This window comes from Cnephaeus nilssonii, assembly GCF_951640355.1.
Source record: "Cnephaeus nilssonii genome assembly, chromosome: 7".
NCBI lineage: Eukaryota > Metazoa > Chordata > Mammalia > Chiroptera > Vespertilionidae > Cnephaeus > Cnephaeus nilssonii.
The window spans coordinates 25,705,654-25,723,685 of record NC_137078.1 but is presented as its reverse complement, the minus strand read 5'-3'; the positions used below and the strand labels follow the sequence as shown (position 1 = coordinate 25,723,685).

The window sequence follows — 18,032 nt, the reverse complement described above, 5'->3', positions numbered from 1 at the left end:
ACATTGGCTGTTTTTCAGGATCTGAAAGAAGTTTCCCAGAATTTTCTAAACTGCTCCTCCCACCAGGCTTTCTAGAGAGGCTTGCTGTTTAACTGAGGTCTTGGGGATCCTTTTTACCAATTACCTTGGAGATTCCCTGTAGCTTCTTCTTAAAAAGCATCTCTCTTTCCTTGGTGTCACCGTCTTCCCACTTCCATGTTTTGATAGAGCAGACCTTCCAGTGTTTTGGTTTTTTTTAAGTACTCAGAGAAGAAAATTTTGAGACCAAACATTTCTGAAAGGATCATTATTTTGCTTCCGTGTTTGGAAAGATTTTTGGTTGAATATAGGTTTAGATTGGAAAGCATTTTGATAATTTTGAAGGCATTTCTCCATTGTGGACTTTCTGAAGATCCACAGTGGAGAAAATACTCGGTTTTCTTTAAATGGTCATCAGAGAGCTTAACCCTTTACTGTACTTTGCATTAAAGGGCAGTCATTTCTAGAAAAACTATCATTTTTACTTTAATGTTTTTTTGCTTCATCTATTGTAGGTTCAGTTTTCCAGTTTGGCAGCAGCACTACAAATTTCAATTTCACAAACAACAATCCGTCAGGAGTATTCAAATTTGGTGCGAATCCGAGCACACCTGCAGCCCCAGCCCAGCCTTCGGGCTCAGGGGGCTTTCCATTTAATCAGCCGTCAGCTTCATTTACAGTGGGGTAAGAGACTTTTTGTTGAAATGGAGAATTTAGCATGGTAAGGATGTGTACTTGTGCATGAATGTATGTGTGTTCTGTTGTTAAAATCACCAACGTGCAGTGTAGTTTAGGTAAAGGCAAGTATGTTCTCTAATATCAATTTACCATATTATAGTTTGGGAGGATCTGAAAAAAAGAGCAGAGTGTGTATGTGTCCTGTGCGGCAGGAAATATGTTTACTTGAACAATGTCTCTTTCCCCCCTTTGCCACTGGTCACATTTTAGAGTTATATTATGACTCTAAAATTTTGAGCATCATGTCACATTTTGAAGTTTTTATTTTTCACAGGTCAAATGGGAAAAATATGTTCTCTTCTTCTGGAACTTCAGTTTCTGGTCGCAAGATAAAGACTGCTGTTAGACGCAGGAAATAAATACTGGAGTGGTGTTATACACAAGTTTTAACAAAAGCTGGTGTCCTGCTTTTAGATACTGGATTGTACTACATGCTGGAGTTACCTGAAGTCAATCTGCCTAAGGACTTCTTTGATTTTGGAATTTTCCTCTTTCTTTCTTTACAAAAGCCCTGCCCTCACCTCTCGCCACGCCCTTTAAAAATAAATAATAGACTGATGACTGATTCTTCAGCGAAAATATTTTATGATCCAGCAAATTATTCACTGATTTGGCTTAGGCTGGCTGAATTCAGGAATGGAGCCCGCTCAGTGAATGGCTTTGTATAGAACCTCTTCGTCTGCACCATTATGTGCGTTGATATGCGTTTATGGAACGCATTGATATTGTAATTATATCTGAGGAATTCTGTATAGATTAGAGGATGTTGAAATGAATGATTTCTATGCTGAGTTTGTGCTGGTGTATGTGTGAAGTGAGTGAGTTGGGTGTATTGTGTACTAAAATTTTCTGATAGAGGAAGCCTGATTAAAGAATGGTCCATACTAAGGACTTGTTAGATCTAGTTCCTTCTCCACTTAATAATTATATGCTATTTCTATATTTTCATTCTTCTATCACCTGTCTTGCCTTTTCCATTATTTTATTATGAAACTTGTGTAAATACAATTTTGTTTCTGTACTTTTTGGCATAACATAAATCTGTGAACTTGAAATTTTAATTTTGTGTTAGAATTTTTTGTTGTTGTTTGTTTAGTCTTGTCTCAGATTTTATTATGTAAATCCCATTATTCAAAGTTGCCTAAATCCATTTGGAAATCTTAAAAAAAAATTGGGGATTCTTAAAGTGAATTTATTGGCTTTTCTGATCCAGTTTTGTTTGGACCAAAAACCAGTATTGTACAAAGTATTAAGCATATATTTTTATATATTTACTGAAATGGACTGTGGTGACTTTGGATAATAAGGAAAAGTTTAATATTAAAGCCATGTTTATTACAGTATAATTAACATGTTAAACCATGGGATAAATGCCATCAATAAAAAATTGTGAAATTCTTTTTGTTCTAGTGTTAACTCTGGAAGGGAACCTTTTTATAAAGGTTAATTAATAATGGTCAGTTAGAAGATAAACTTCAGAGAATGCTTTTAAGTGATTTGGATAACTCCTAAGTCATTGGGAAAGTGTCTGAATTTACAACATATTGAAGGTACCTGCTTTTTTTGTCTGGTGCTAGGAATCATGCCTACTTTGCATATAAATTGACGTACCTTTTTAAAAGTTGGAAATAAACACACAGTCATTTCTGTTTGTACTTGTATCTTCCTTGATAGGTGACTAGACACTGGTTTTTGATGGAGTTCTTGGAGATATATGGCCCACAAAACTTCAGTGGTCCTTTTGTGTAACTTTTTAAAAGTTATTTTAGCGATTTTTTTAAAAAACTGGATCTCTTTTCTGTGGTCCATAAAAGAGCTGGGTGGAGAAGAGGTGGTGATGGTGGCAGACAACATTTGGTAATTTTATTCTTCAATTTGAATGCACAATTATATTGTGCTGACTTTTATTTTGCTGAACTTGTGGTTGGAATGCAAACTCAGAACTTTAAAAATGTTTTAGGTTTTTGGTGTTATTTATAATGAAAAGATAATTTTTCATACTAAAAATATATTAGGCCATCATCACATGCTGGTGTTGGGGTAGAAATTTCGTATCATCATACACATTTGATATGGATCTGTGATGGTGAAGGTTAGAAGAAGTAAACTGGAAATTTGTGGTTTCACTGCTGAGAAGTTAATGCCTAACTAAATTGCAGGTTAAGCCATTCCTTAGGCCCATATGGATGGGAATATTAGGCATTCTGCTGTGCTAGAAAGGTTTTCTTTTACTTAGTATCTTTTTTTATTTTTTAAACAAGTGACTGAAAGCCATGAAGTGGCTTTGCTTAAAAATGAAATCATCTGCCCCCCGCCCCTCCTCTCTCCCCCCAACTGAACTGAAGTATACAGGGCTTGGAACTTGTTTTTTCCATCTCAGTGGTTGAAATTCTCAGGTTGCATATGGCAAAGAGTACATTCATGGTAGCAGCTGTAACTTCCAACCTGTCCATATTCAAGCTCAACAGAGGTATCTCCTTATCAGACTGGCTCAGGCTATAGAACCACTTCTGATACACTCCCTGTGGCTATGATAGCTTATATGCTCCATACATGAGTAAAAATTGGGGGCTGCTTGTGGAAAGCCGGGGCGGGGGGCGGGTAACATGACAAAACAATATTGGCCCACTTTTCATGCTGGACCAATGAGGAATTGTGTGGGGTTTTTTGTTGTTGTTGTTTGTTTTTTAAATATGTTCTTATCAATTTTAGAGAGAGGGAGGGGGGAGAGAAACATTGTTCTGCTGATTCCTACTGTGCCCTGACCTGGAATTGAGCCTGCATCCTCTCAGTGCATGGGATGAAGCCCAACCGACTGAGTCACACCAGCCAGGTTGAGGAGGAATTGTTTTTAATTGAAAACAATCTCTGAAGAGAGAAAAGCCTTATGTAGAAAGATTGAATAACTGTTAGGTTTGTTTATGTAATTTCGTCAGTAGTTCTCACTGAATGTATATCAATGTAACTTGTGTCACATGTATATTCTAGGACCTTCTCATCAGAGATTAATTCACCGGGTCTGGGCAGAGTCCAGAAATCTGCATCATTAAATAAGCACCTGGAGGACTTGCCACTTGAAGTACTAGGTTGTTTTGAGTAATTTATGATTTCAGGCATTAAGAAAATTCAGACAATGGGAAAATTTGTCTTTAAGCTAGCTGCTTATTTTTTCTTTATCCTCATCCGAGGATATAGAGAGAAACACAGATGTGAGAAACATCAATTGGTTGCCTGTCATACGCACTCTGACCAGGGATTAAACCCACAACCTAGGTATGTTCCCTCAACGGGAATTGAACCTGACACCTTTTGGTGTATGGGATGATGTGCCAATTAACTGAGCCACCCGGCTGCTTATTATTTGCTAGAAATTCTCCCCTGAAATTGTGTTAAGATTTTATTTGAAATAAAAGTGGTGGACTAATTTTAACAATTTATAATCAAGCCTTAAACTTTCTGGTTTAGCCTGGGAAGAATTTGTATTTGCTGTAATTAGTACAGTCATGCGTTACTTGACCCCAGATACATTGAACAATTTGTCATTAGGTAATTTCATCATTGAGCAAACATCATGTAGTGCATTTTACACAGATTGAGATGGTATAGCCTACTCCACACCGTGGCTGTTGCTCCAAGGCTACAAACCTGTTACTGTATTGAATACTGTAGGCAGTTGTAATGCATCATGATATAACATTGTAATGGCTATCTCATTACTAGGCAATGGGAATTTTTCAGCTCCGTTATCTATGGGGACCACTGTTGTACATTTGGTTCATTGTTGACCAAAACATCATTAGGCAGGACATGACTCCATGTCATTTCCTGGGCCTGTTTATATATCAAGTTTGAAACTCAATGGAAATTTTACAAAGGCTAGCCTGTGTGTTTAATGGAAATTGACAAATTTGGTATAGTAAAAATGAAGAAATGGATGTGTTGGGTCCAGCTACACACAGCTGCAGTATGACCATGTCAGTGCCTTTATTTCCTTAGTAGGGTCCCTAGGCCTGGCCAGCAATCAGGGCTGATCTGTGGGGCGATTGGGCCCTCCCACCCCCTCACCGCTGGCACCCACCTTGGCCAGCCTGGTGCCACCTGCTCGCTGGCCCGGCCACCCGCTGCCAAGGCTTGCCTCCCTCAGTGGGGCGACTGGCAGGGTGATCAGGGGGCCCTCTGCTGGCACCCACCTTGGCTGGCCTAGGGGCAGCTCATGCATTGAGCGTCTGCCCCCTGGTGGTCAGTGCACGTCATAGCTACTGGTCGTTCCACCGTTTGGTTGATTTACTTATTAGGCTTTTATTATATAGGATAGGATAATACAGGCAACTTTTTAAAAATATTTTTTTACAAGGAAGTGAGAGGGATAGAGTTAGAAACATCAATGAGAGAGAAACATCAATCAGTTGCCTCCTGCACACCCCCTACTGGGGATGTGCCCGCAACCAAGGTACATGCCCTTGACCAGAATCGAACCTGGGACCCTTCAGTCCGCAGGCCGACGCTCTATCCACTGAGCCAAACCGGTTGGGGCCAGGAAACTCATAAACTTACTCCGAAGTCCACTCTAGTTCCATGATGGGCTGGGCTCAGAACAGCACCTTGGCTGTCTACAGGACTCAGACCAGGCCATAAAGCCACATTGGAGTTTATCCTTCATTATCTTTGCCCTTGAAGAACTTGTTTTGTGTTCTGTCCTCTAGATTTGTAAAGTTTAGAACAGGAAATGCTTGTGAGATCAGAACTAGATTTAAATTGCCCAGCTGACTCATTTATTAGCTATGTGACTTGAATTTCTGGTTCCTCATGTGTATGGGTCCTTACTATGTTGCATTATAGTTGAAATGATTAACCACTTAAAGACAGGAAAGTTTAACATTAAGCCTAATCATCTATGGGCAACTTTTGAATGACTTGCTAAGATAATATATTCCAAAAGTGGATGATGATTTTGGTAGTCCTCTATTTCTGAAAGCATTCTAGTTGACTGCTGTGGCCACCCTGAAGGCAGAAAGCTGTATTTGGAAGGAAGTTCTCCCTTTGCAGATTCTAAAACCTCAAAGAAACAGGCAAAATACAAAATCATTGGTGACCAAATATTTATTGAGACAATACAAATTGGTGGCATACAAATTATTAAAAATAGAATGCTGTATTTATTTATAGGCCAGGCCATCAGATATTACTTGTGGGTCAAGCCCTACTATAATGGCTGCAAGGATATATACAGTTAGAAATGACGAACTTCACCCAGTCAAGTACTAGTACATGAAAAAATTTCAAACTTTGGTATGGGAGGTGGGGAATGGCAAGTAATTGAAATGATACTTGTCAGATTTTAGGAATACTGTTATTTAGAAATATTCTTTAAAATAAAAGCCTGGGATAGATGCAGAATGAAAATATTTAATGCCCCCATTCCTTTTAAAAAGCCCTTTATTCCCAAGTAACAAATTTCCAACTCCCACCTTTTTGCTGGAAATACTAATGCATTAGTGAAACAAAAGGGAACATCTTTCTTTTAGAGTTAAAACATTTTACTACCATTTGAAACAAAAAACACTGAAGATGCATTTTTATAATTCAGACAAAGTGGCCCTCTAATACATTTTCCTGCAATCCTAAATATTTGGTAAAACTGGAAGGTAAATGTTTAGGTAGAAGTAACTTTTGAACCAGTCCTACTCAAGTATCAGTTGGGCAATATTTTAAAGTAAAGGCTTACTTTAAGAAGTGTTGGCTTTATTTCTGTGGTCACAGATGAGTCTAAAAGCAAGGCTTGTCATCACACACATACCTACTCTAGGCCCAAGGGAAATATTAGTGTCAGACTTCCCCAAGATGAACTAGACAAGTTACCTTTGGTAATGTGTACTGTGATTTCTTAGAGGCCTAAAGTTAACAGAGTTCTGTGGATTTTAGAGGACATTCATAGAAAGTGTTCTCAGCTTGACTCCTAATTTTTGTGTCATTTGCTTATGTTATAAAAGTGATGAATAACATTTGTACTATGAAGATAACTGTCTTTTAGGCTAGAGCTTCAGCATGAGAATTATACTTTGACACAGAAAATCAGCATTTCTATAAGACATATACTAAATAAATAGAAAGTACTGAAAAGATGGATTCTCCACTCTTCACAACTCCAAGAGAAAAAATGGCTCCTCCATCCCTCCCTGTTGTTTTGTCACTTTTTCAATTATTTGGGAATCAAAATCTTTTCCTAAGGGCTGACTTCATAAAGAGTTGTATTTTGTTGTTGTTGTAAAAGCAGACAAAATAATACTATATAGTTATATAGTATAACTTGAATCCTGAGATGGATCTAAATGAATCTACACATGTACAATGTTTTAAGTATAACAAATTAAACCAGACTACTTGTTTGCTCTGTTTTACTATGTAAATAAAAATAGGCTAGGTGGAAAACCATCCAATACCTGAGGAAATGATACATTGAAGGTAAATTCCAGAATTACATGACTGAAGGGCATTTCAACTTGAATTTCAATCAGTGCCAAAAATAATGTGTGTGTGCGTGCACATATATATGCACATACTAAGTGGTAAGTTTATGTAACATTTCCTAATTTCTAGTCTCATAAAATTTTAGTTTTATTACTTTTTATTGTGAAGGGCCATAACAACTTCCCAGAGGTTACAAGTGAATGATCCGTTTAATACTATGATACACTTAACTGACAGGCTATCTGTGATGTTGTCTTTAACATGGTTTATGCAGTTTTACAAAGGGCATAAGGATACTGTTAAGGTTTCTATAACCATTAACTGTGAATATTTTCAGTTCTAAATATCAAAGGAAAACCCACTTTAAAAATTGATACAGTGATAGACATGTCTTCCATTTGCTAATAAACTTAACACCAAAAATAAAGCCTAGAATGACCCTTTAAGCAATCTAATTATGAACTGTCCAACACAGTTTAGTGTTTTGTTTTTTGAAAACTCTCAGAGTTGGAGAAATGTCTAAGAAACAAAACTTTTAGTTCAGGTATATCTCAACACAGCTAACTGGATCATCTATCAAAAGCATCCACACATTTGAAACAACTTTGCTTCAATAGGAAAATAAAATAGCAATACACAGTGTTACTTAGCTTAACATTTCCTTCAAAACATCATCCATGACAGGCCCAAAATACAAGCTTTTGGCTCACACAACCAAAGAACTTAGAATTATGTCTGGAAATGATACTCTTCCTTGTTTTAGAACAGTCCATAATGGGAAAATTGCTAATATTTCACAGGTTACCATATTTAATCATGAAATACTCAGATTATTTAACTTGACGTTTCTAAAGTTATGGAACTATATAAAATGTAAAACGAAACTAGTGTGTAGATATCCTGTGTGTAGAGAGAGGTTATATTCAGAACACTGAAAAGCACTAATACTTTCTTCATGCTGCACACATACTGGGAATATTGTTTTACAGTAAATATGCAACAATTTGATGGAAGTAATTCCCCTCCCCCCATATTTATAGTTTGATTTGGGGCACTGAAAATACTTGCACATGAATTTTAAGTTAAATTTACAATGAAAATTTATCCCCCTCCCCATTAAGAGCAATCACTATCTTGGCTTCTCTTTAAAAAAAAAAAAATCAACGTTAATATAGCAAATATGACAATACTTTTTCATCATCATGCAAAACTTTGCCCCAAAATACATGTTGAAGCATTAACAATAGTTGTAAAGTTACATCATTCCCACAGTAAACTGCAGTGCAGATTTTAAAACTTTAGGTAAGGGAACTGCTAGGCCTGCCTCACTTGCCCCTTTCTCTCGCAGCTAACTCACCACCTCCTGGGATGGGAGAGAAGTGGATTATCAAATTTGTGTCCCCGCTCTCCCCAAAAAGCAAAGACGACAATTTCCCCAAGAAGTGTTAACTAAAAGATGAATAATGTGTTTATAAAACACAACTGGACATTTTCCATCATTTTGGGATAAACCAAAATAAATTTTTAAAGTTTCATTTCAAGATTTCAAAGCTGAAAATGCTTTCAGCAAATTCTAATGCCTTAGAACTTAGTATATTTTGTCCATTGTTGATTATGAAACCACTTGCCTTCTTTTTGATCTAAAATTTTAACACTTGAATTCAAACAGGTTTTTCTTCTGGAAAAGTTCTTTGGCATTCAAGTAAAATCAATACTTTCAGAATAGTCACCTGTATCACACTGGAGTGACTGCTTTAATTTCTAAATCATCAATTAACGTAACCCAGGGATACTGATGGCCTTGATACATAATTTAGTCTTGTCATCATTCCAGAAAGTATGGAATTCAGGGCTTTTGGGGGCATCATCTGACCCCATTTCTTTTTACCACAATGGTTCCTGCTACAATGTCATAGGCTGTTCGATTATGCTGAAAAAACAGCAGTGTGATGAAAGCAGGGAAAAAAGAAGCAATAGAAAAATTCTTGATCAATGCTCGTATAGTGGACCTAAAAATAAAAAAGGAAGCAAAAAATATCAGATAAATTGTATACATACCACATATAGATGAGTATCTTCCTATCAAGTTCAAAGTATGTATTTAAAACATTCATAGTTGAAATTTTACCTTTGATATCTGAGTTATTTTCAAGTATCCTATCAAACCATCTCAGCTAGTTCTAAAGACTTCATCAACATAAATGACTAGAACGTTCACATGAAAAGCAGTAATAGAACTAAAGTTTACAGTATTTTCTAGTATTTTGCCAGAAGAAAACTATTTCCTTTACTTGCCTTTTCTATAGTCACTCATTCCTGTGTTTCTGTATCTTCTAAACTGAGTGTGCTTATTACAGTCTCATTTTCTACCTTTTATGAAGCACTAACATTTTAAATTACTGTGTATTCTTTTATCAGCTCTTTTCTTTGTGGGATCCTGTGAATTAAAAAAGCTTTAAAAGGCTTTCAACAATAGCTTAGAATGGAGACTTAGCCTATTATTGTTAGGTTTCTGCCTAAAGGCTACAGAAAAGCACAGTGGCTAAGAGTGGGCTCTGGATCCAGACTAGCAATCAGATCCACTTTCTAGCAATCACAAGTTGTATTCCACATCTGTAAAAGGGGTAAGAGTACACATAGTACCTATCTTGTAAGGTTGTTAGGATTTAATTAGTTAATACATATGCGCTGTTTTTAAGTTCATGCTCAATAAACATTAGCCATTACTGATACTCATTAATAGTAGGATTATTATAAACAAAATTGTAAGGAAATTTTGAGTATGTCAGCAAAAGTTCTTCTAGTCTTGTTCATATTTCTTTTATTAACAATCAATCTCTAATCATTCTGGCAGCAGTTCCAGCCAGTATCTTGTTTTGCTCAAATGATTACCACCTACTCACCTCCACAACTTCCATTATCACTATTTGTACCTTGCCCCAGAGGCAGATGCTAACAGCCTCTTGGGAGTATTACAAGCAGGATGCATGTACAGTTTCCAAAACTCTTACTGCCTATTCTAATGGGCTGATGACATGTATTACCAAATGGAGACTGAAGACAGATCAGTCATTGACCCATTTATTATCCAGAGGTCTGGAGAATTAAAAAACTAGGCCTGGAGCACTGCATAGATAGCATCAACATCCAAATCATCCTTTCATTATTGTAACTTAAATTTCATTAAATGATTCTCTTGAAAATATGTACTGAAGAAGGGTCTACAATCATATAACTGAAAAACACTCAAACTCTGTTTTAAACTTAGTAAACATAAGCCCATTTATTAAAGTACTAGAAGCCCAGTGCATGAAATTCATGCATGGGGGAGGGGGGTGTCCCTCAGCCCAGCTTGCACCCTCTCCAATCTGGGACCCCTTGAGGGATGTCCGACTGCCCGTCTAGGGGGCCTAAACGGGCAGTCGGACATCCCTCTCACAATCCAGGACTGCTGGTTCCCAACTGCTCGCCTGCCTGCCTTCCTGATTGCCCCTAACCACTCCCCTGCCAGCCTGTGTGATGCCTAACTGCTCCCCTGCCAGCCTGATCACCCCTAACTGCCGTCCCCTGTAGGCCTGGTCCCCCCAACTGCTCTCCCCTGCAGGCCTGGGTCCCCCGCAACTGCTCTCCCCTGCAGGCCTGGGTCCCCCGCAACTGCCCTTTCCTGCAGGCCTGGTCGCCCCCAACTTCCCTCCTCTGCTGGCCTGGTCACCCCTAAATGCCCTCCCCTGCAGGCTTGATCGCCCCCAACTGCCCTCCCTTGCAGGCCTGGTCCCTCCCAACTGCCCTCCCCTGCTGGCCTGATCGCCCACAATTGCCCTCCCTTGCAGGCCTGGTCCCTCCCAACTGCCCTCCCCTGCTGGCCATCTTGTGGTGGCCATCTTGTGTCCACATGGGGGCAGCCATCTTTGACCACATGGGGGCAGTCATCTTGTGTTGGACTGACGGTCAATTTGCATATTACTCTTTTATTAGATAGGATGCCATGAAGAAAAAAAAATACCAACATCTTAAAAATACTATGGTACAACTTATGAACTCTATTGATTAAAAATCTATAATTTTTATAAGTATATAGTAGATTAAGATAAGAAAAGAACTTACGTTGTAATGCTAACATTTGAGGAAGGAATCACTAAAACCCGACTTGGTGCAATAAGCACTGATGTGTCACATGTCACAACTCGAAGCCCCAGCAGGAACTTCCCTGGGGTAGCTCCGCCTGCTCCCCAAATGCAAATTATCTAAGGAAAGAAGGATAATTTAAAAATAATTTATTAGCTCAACCATACCAATTTTAATTTTTTTCCAACTGATTTTAGAGAAAGGAGAGGGGAGGGAGAGAAATATTGATTTGTTGTTCCACTTATTCATGCATTCATTGGTTGTTTCTTGTATATGCCCTGTCTGGGGATTGAACCCACAACCTTGGCATATTGGGAGGACCCCCCTAACCAACTGAGCTACCTGGCTAGGGCTCAACCACACCAATTTTAAGGTTAAGTTTTCCTGCCATATTATTCATGTTTTAAAAATTTCAAGTTGGAGGAATTTCACTAAATACTCAAAGGTTAACCTTTTAATGCGTATTACTGATGATACTGGAGATCATTTTCAATACTACCAGTTGTCTACTGTAATATTTCTCTATGATCCAGTTGTTTCTATGGAAAAATACATCACAATTTCCACAACCAATTTATAAATATATCTTTGGACCATGAGACTAAAATATATTACAATGAAATTATAAAATGTCTCCACTCAGAAAGTTTTAAAATTTAACATTATTTTTTAATCCTCACTCAAGGATATGTTTTACTGATTTTAGAGGGGGCGGGGGGAGAGAGATGGAAAAGAAAAAGAGAGAGAGAGATGGTTGCCTCCAGTACGCACCTACTAGGGACTTGAATCAGAAACCTAGGTATGTGCCCTGACCAAGAATCCAACTGGCAACCTTTCAGTGCATGGGATGATGCTCCAACCAACTGAGCCACACCGGTGGCCAGGGCAGAAAGGTTTTTTTTTTTTTTAACTTGAGAAGTTTTATGTTAAAGCAAATTTGAAAAAAAATAGACATTTGACAAATACACGATTAACTAAATTTCCATTGATTTCCTGTCTTGGGTTGATAAACTAAAATTAGACAGTTAAATATTAATATTTGCTGAAGTCAGTAGCTTACCTCATAGAAACAAACTAGTAATCTGTATATAAGAGCCACAACCATCATTTTCTGCAAGTCTTCCATTGATGTGTCTTCATCTATTTCTTCTATTATATAATGCATAGCAAACTTAGAGATATCCCTATACAAAATAATAGTGTTGGGTTATAAAGCATTAATTATCAGAGCAGTTGCTTTGATTTTTTCCCCCATTAGTGTTAGTCACAAACTTTATTTCAAATTCTAAGCTAATCTTTAGGTGTTTCACAAAACATTAGCTTTTTCAACAAATAGGCAGCACTATCATGAGCAGGCACTGTATTAGCCCTGGTGAGTGAATTCAACATGGCCTCTGCTTTCATGGGATTCTAACCAAGCAGGGAGGGCAGGACAGTAAGTGATAATAAAGTGAGATGAAGAGTTGCGATAGGAAACTACAGTGTACTATGGAAACACATACCAGGCACATTTAACTTGTGAAGCTTCCCAGAAGTGACATTTAAGCTGAGATCTGAAGAATGAAGAGAAGTTAGCCAGACTAATAAGGGAGAAGTTTCAGAGAGAGAGGGACTAACAAGGGAGAAAAACTTGAAGAGAATGATGGAAGCTATAAGCAGTTTGATATGAGTCAAATCTTAAGTATGAGTGGTAACAATGATTAAGAAATAAGGGCATCTTACTTAAAGTTAAACCATATGAAAAAAAACCTTTACCTGATGGCAATGAGGAACCACTGAAGGAAGGATTTTAAGGCAGGAAAGGAGCAGAATCAATTTAGGATCTCTTTGGTTTTATATCAGAGACTGGATTGAGATAAAACAGGAGACAAGACTGAGATACCAGTTAGAAAATTTTTGCCATAATCCAGGCAAGACATGACAGTAATTGGACTAGGAAAAAGCAATGATGATAAAAAAAATGGTTTGGGTTGAAGGCTATTCAGGAGATTCAACAGAAAGGAGTTGATACTTGGATATGTAGAGGGTAGGAGAGGAAGAGACAGAAAGGAACCACAGTAACATTCAGGTTCCTGGAAAGAGCCCTGAAATTTGATGACAAGGGTTTGTTTCTTGATTCTGTCACTTATTATTACCTCTGTAACTTAATAAATTCTGGGCTTAACTTCTTGTAAACCCAAATTTCAATCTCTATACAATTGAGATATTAACCTCTGTGGTTCATACTGGTGGTAAGATTAAGAAAGAATCCATATAAAGAGGTGAGCTCAAAAGAAAGTTGTTCTTTGGGAAGGGGGAGGTGAGAAGACACTGAGATCAGAACAGTTTTTAGAGCAATAAAGGGGGTGAGAATGCTGGCCTTGGGATCTAAAGGCTCAGTGAGGGGGTCCCTTCGTCTAGTCATAGAGGGGCTTTGCGAGAATGATAAAGTTGGGAACCCAGAAGCAAAAGTACCCAGCAAGCCCAATAAAGGAGAGTATTTCTTGTCTAGAGGAGGGGGCATTCATGGAGGAAATAAGGCGTTTACAGTCTAAGGTTCTGAAGAAAAGAGGTGAATTCAGTGCCTAACATGTAGAGAGTACTCAGTGAGTAATAATTACTATGAATTTTAATGTGAAGGGAGGATTATTCAAACAAATGGCTTACATTGCAGTTCACTTGGGGACTTTCCTGATAATATAAGCAATCCCATTGGGAAATGCCATCTAGCTGATTATTAATAGTTCATCTACCAAAACCTCTTTATGCATAGTAAGAGGGAAATGAGTTCCGCCTAAGGAAATAGCTGAATAAAATCAAGCCAGGCTTGGGGCTCCTTTTACCTACTTTTGATAGGTGAGATTCCCACAGATCTGGCAGAATTTATTAAGTGTTAATCTCTTTTTTGTAGTTATTTCTTAAAACAAGAAAAAAATCTCACAAAGCTCCTATAAAGAAATCATGACACTGGCAAACCAATTATCCATACAGTCACATGCAGGCCATAAAAAGAACTTAACAAAACGAGATCTCTAGATAGTAGGTTTTAATAAACCTTTCTGCAAATAGTCTTAACTTACTTTATTCCACTGAGGTGCATAATGCTCAAGACAATAGTTGCTTTTATAAAGAAGAGAATGAAGAAATCCACCATCTCTGCCATAAATCTGTGGGCCAAGGATGGAATAACATACTCTCTGCCTATTAAAAAAAAAAAAAAGTTAGGAAAACTAATAATTTCACAGGCCTTGGGACCCAACCTAAGTAAACAAATGGGGAATGTAAAGTCAAGATACAACTTACTAATAAAAAAAAAATCTTGCAACAAACACTAGCATTGGCTCCACTGAAAGTACATTTCATTAAAATACAGCAACACTACTCCACTATTATGAAGAATTTAAAAGTTTGCTTTCACCATTGTTTAAAAAGTGATTTCACAGATAAGTTTAATTACTTAAGGTACTCCATGCATTTCACTAGGGACTCAAATGAGAATCCAGGTGATCACAAGCCTATGACACAAAATTAAATATTTTTAGTAAAAACCAATGTTATGTATAGACAATTAGTACAAAGTAAATCCCTGTTACCTCTTATTCATTTAGTCTTGCTTTCTATGTAATAAATCAATCTGTCATACTAAATTCTGAATGGGATCAAATTCAGGAACTTATTCTAATCTCATATATCTGTAGCTGAATCAAGTAAACAGAAACTAAACGATAAACTAAAAAGTATAACTAATGCAATATATTCTAATTCCCATACAGACGTAAACAGACAACATAAAGATCACTCAGCTAGGCCCAGTCAAAGGTTCATAACTCCATTTGTATTTACATAAATCTCCTTTTATATCCATCAGTCCCACTGTACCTAATATGAAAGTAGTATAGAATTGTTATTTCTATATTACATAGTCTATAATAAATCCACGTCTTGCTATTTCCAGCATCGCTGTCAACTCCCTAGCCCCCACCCCAGCCCCACTCCCACGTAGGTCTGCCGTCTGAGCATTCAGCTTTGAGTCTCCCTCTCCGGAGCGTGGAAACCTAGAGGATAACTGAGCAGCAGAGATTCCTTTACACGGGGGGTTAAGTCTCCGGAGTAAGGGAGTCGATTCGGAATGCCGGGTCTAAAGGAAAAGGAACGGTACAGCCCTCCGTGCACCGTGGGCATCTGAGGCCCGGGCACCCGGCAGCTGGCGCGGGTGGAGGAGCGCCCGTCGGGGGCGCCCCGCAGTTCTGCGGGTAAAACCGACCCGGCCCCGCCGCCCGGGCAGGTCCCCGCCGCCCCGCCCCGCCCCTCGCTCGCGCTGCTCACCTGCTGCCTGGCGGCCGGTCTCGCTCGAGGTTCGAGATGGGGCGGCGGACCCCACCCTCGTTACTGGGGTGGCCCGCACGGCCCCCTGGGCGTGGGGAGCCCGGGGTCCCAGGCCTGGGACTGGAGCCGGGGAGGCGCTGCCGGGAGCCGCCCCCGGGCCGGGCGCCGGGGCCGCGGCGCTCAGGAAGTAGAAGGGGCTGTAGTAGCCCGGCTGCGGGGCCGGCGGCGCCCCGGCCGGAGGGGCAGCGCCCGCCGAGGGGTAGCTGGGCGGGGGCGGCTGCGGGCCGCAGTAGGCCGGGAAGGCGGCCAGGCAGCTGTGCCAGGTGAGGTAGCCGCAGTAGGACTGCCACAGCCACTCGTGCACCTGCCGCGAGTACTCGCGAGCGCTCAGCCGCGCCGGCTTCTCCCGCGGCGACGCGGCCTCGGGCGCCCCGCAGCCCGCGGGCTCCCGCGGCCCCGCACCGGGGTCGGACGCCGCCTCCTCGCGCATCCCGGGCTCGCGCGGCGGCTCCGACTCCCCTGCGGCCGCCGCAGGGGGCGGGAGGCCCGCGGCGGGAGGCCGGCCCGGGGCCTGGGGCTCGGCTGGCGGCCCGTCCCGGGGGCGTGGGGCGGGGGCGGCAGGAGGGCCTCTCGGGGAAGGGACGGGCTCGCGGTCCCCTCCACCGTCGCCCTGTCCCGGGGGGCGGCCTCGCGGCTGCTCCGGCCCCTCGGCCATCGTCTCAGCAGCACCCGCCGCTGCCTGGTTGCTGCGCCTCTACCTTCCCTACTAGCCCCTCCCCAACCGCCCCGTCGCCACCGCAGCAGCCAAGGGCGTCAACAATCCGCCGCCGGAAGCGGAAACCCCGCCCTCCGCAGCGTGGCCGTCGCGGGGGCGGGGCGGAGCCGGCGTGGGAGGGAGAGGGCGGCGGGGCAGGGTGCCTGGTCGCAGGCCGGGGGTCTAGTGGCTCTTCTGCTGGGAGTCCTCAGGGTATGGATTTGGGGCCCACCACCCCCCGCCTCTGAGGCTTTAAGGGAGCCCAGGGCCGAGGCCTCTCCCGCTGGTCCCAGGAGACGTGGACTTGGCCGTCCCGGGAGAGATGCTAACGCAGGAAGAGGATTTCCTAGAGAGCGCCCGGGGGTCAGCGTCGTCGCCTTTTCTGTTACCGGGCTTATTGCTTATTTCCGCTTGTATTCTTTCCAAATAGTCCTCGGCCACTTGTATGCAAAGAGGTACGAGACGTATCCCTTAAGAAGGAATTAATAACCAAATTAAACGGACATTTGTCAAGTGAGTTTGGCTCAGCTGCAGAGATTTTCGTTGTAAGAGAAGAGGGATTATGCTGATTTAAGAGCTAGACTGTCATTCTGGAACTAACCTTTTAAAATCTTACTTTCCACTGCTGTAGACAGAAGCCCACTGCTCCAGCAAAACTGCCTTTCCTCAAATCCAGTGTCCCCACCTTTGGTGTCTTTTCCTTTATTTTCTGTTAAGGCAAGACCTTTCATATCTCAGGGCTTTGGAGCCTTCTCTGAGTATATTTATATTTTAATACACTTTCCTATGTCCTTAAGTTGATTAAGTGATAGCCATATGTGTATGTGTTGGTGGTGAGAACAGCGCCAGGTGTTAGGCTGGGGGAGTCAGACCAGACCTTGGTTTAGCAACGTCGTACTTGAAGACTTAAACTGTGAGAGAAAATTTATTTAGAAAGTCACAGAAGTAGAAGTGAGCTGTAGAAGAAATGGGCTCAGGAAACAATTTACAGGGGCAAGAGAAGGGCCCTGGGAACTTAGGAGAGAGAAAGGTAAAGGTAATGAACCGAGGGGTAAGAAGAGGGAGAGGGGGGAAGTGTGGGAATGCTTCCGAAAGGCGAGCACAGCTGGGTCCTCCTCTGTCGTAAGGGTTTTTTTTTTTTTTCTTCTTTTTTTCTGGGGGGGTTAATCCTCACATTTGAAGACCTATTTAAGACAATATTAGTATACTATGAATCCAAAATAAGGGAAAGGTCATGGTAGCATATAGCTAGGAGGGTTACCCATACAAATTTGGTTTTAAAATAAACAGGAAGTGTAATGTTTAAATAAACAAGCATTCCAAGTTTGCGTGGTGGAGTCAGGAGAGGCAGGAACAAAAAAATGAAGATGACATGAAACAAGTGAAATATTGTGGTTATTGGACACATGGACTTTGTTTTGAACTCCACTGATTATATAGTAGCTGGCACAGTGCCACTCAAAAGTAGACATTTAATCAGGACTATTGGTTACAATTGTCAGAAGTCCAATTGCAACTGTTTTGATGAAGAAAATCATAAATGAATTTATTGACTTGCATAACTAAAAAGTAGAGGAGTAGGTTTAAAGGATATCTAGTTATAGATAATCAAATGGTAACTTCA

The 18,032-nt window shown here is 40.7% G+C and overlaps 2 protein-coding genes across 2 annotated transcripts in view; one reads left to right on the top strand and one right to left on the bottom strand.

Annotated features, from left to right (window-relative positions):
- The window catches only part of NUP153 (nucleoporin 153), a 66,582-nt gene extending 64,129 nt beyond the window's left edge, over positions 1 to 2,453 (top strand). The window contains 2 exon segments of the mRNA XM_079776425.1: positions 519 to 702; positions 1,031 to 2,453. Coding sequence (XP_079632551.1) covers positions 519 to 702; positions 1,031 to 1,115 — 269 coding nt within the window. The 3' untranslated portion in view covers positions 1,116 to 2,453.
- A 3,385-nt stretch (positions 2,454 to 5,838) lies between these two features.
- FAM8A1 (family with sequence similarity 8 member A1) lies at positions 5,839 to 16,461 on the bottom strand. Its single transcript, XM_079777572.1, has 5 exons — positions 15,655 to 16,461; positions 14,409 to 14,529; positions 12,410 to 12,533; positions 11,329 to 11,468; positions 5,839 to 9,233 (listed from the first exon to the last, which is right to left on the bottom strand). The coding sequence occupies exons 1-5, from the start codon at positions 16,367 to 16,369 to the stop codon at positions 9,089 to 9,091; spliced, it is 1,245 nt and encodes a 414-aa protein (XP_079633698.1). The 5' UTR covers positions 16,370 to 16,461; the 3' UTR covers positions 5,839 to 9,088.
- Positions 16,462 to 18,032: the final 1,571 nt, after the last annotated feature.

Coding starts and splice junctions, on each gene's coding strand:
- FAM8A1 (XM_079777572.1), bottom strand. CDS start 16,369: ATGGCCGAGGGGCCGGAGCAGCCGCGAGGCCGCCCCCCGGGACAGGGC. Junction 12,534..14,408: donor ATGCACCTCAGTGGAATAAA/GTAAGTTAAGAC, acceptor TATTTTGTATAG/GGATATCTCTAAGTTTGCTA. Junction 11,469..12,409: donor TACTAGTTTGTTTCTATGAG/GTAAGCTACTGA, acceptor TTCTTTCCTTAG/ATAATTTGCATTTGGGGAGC.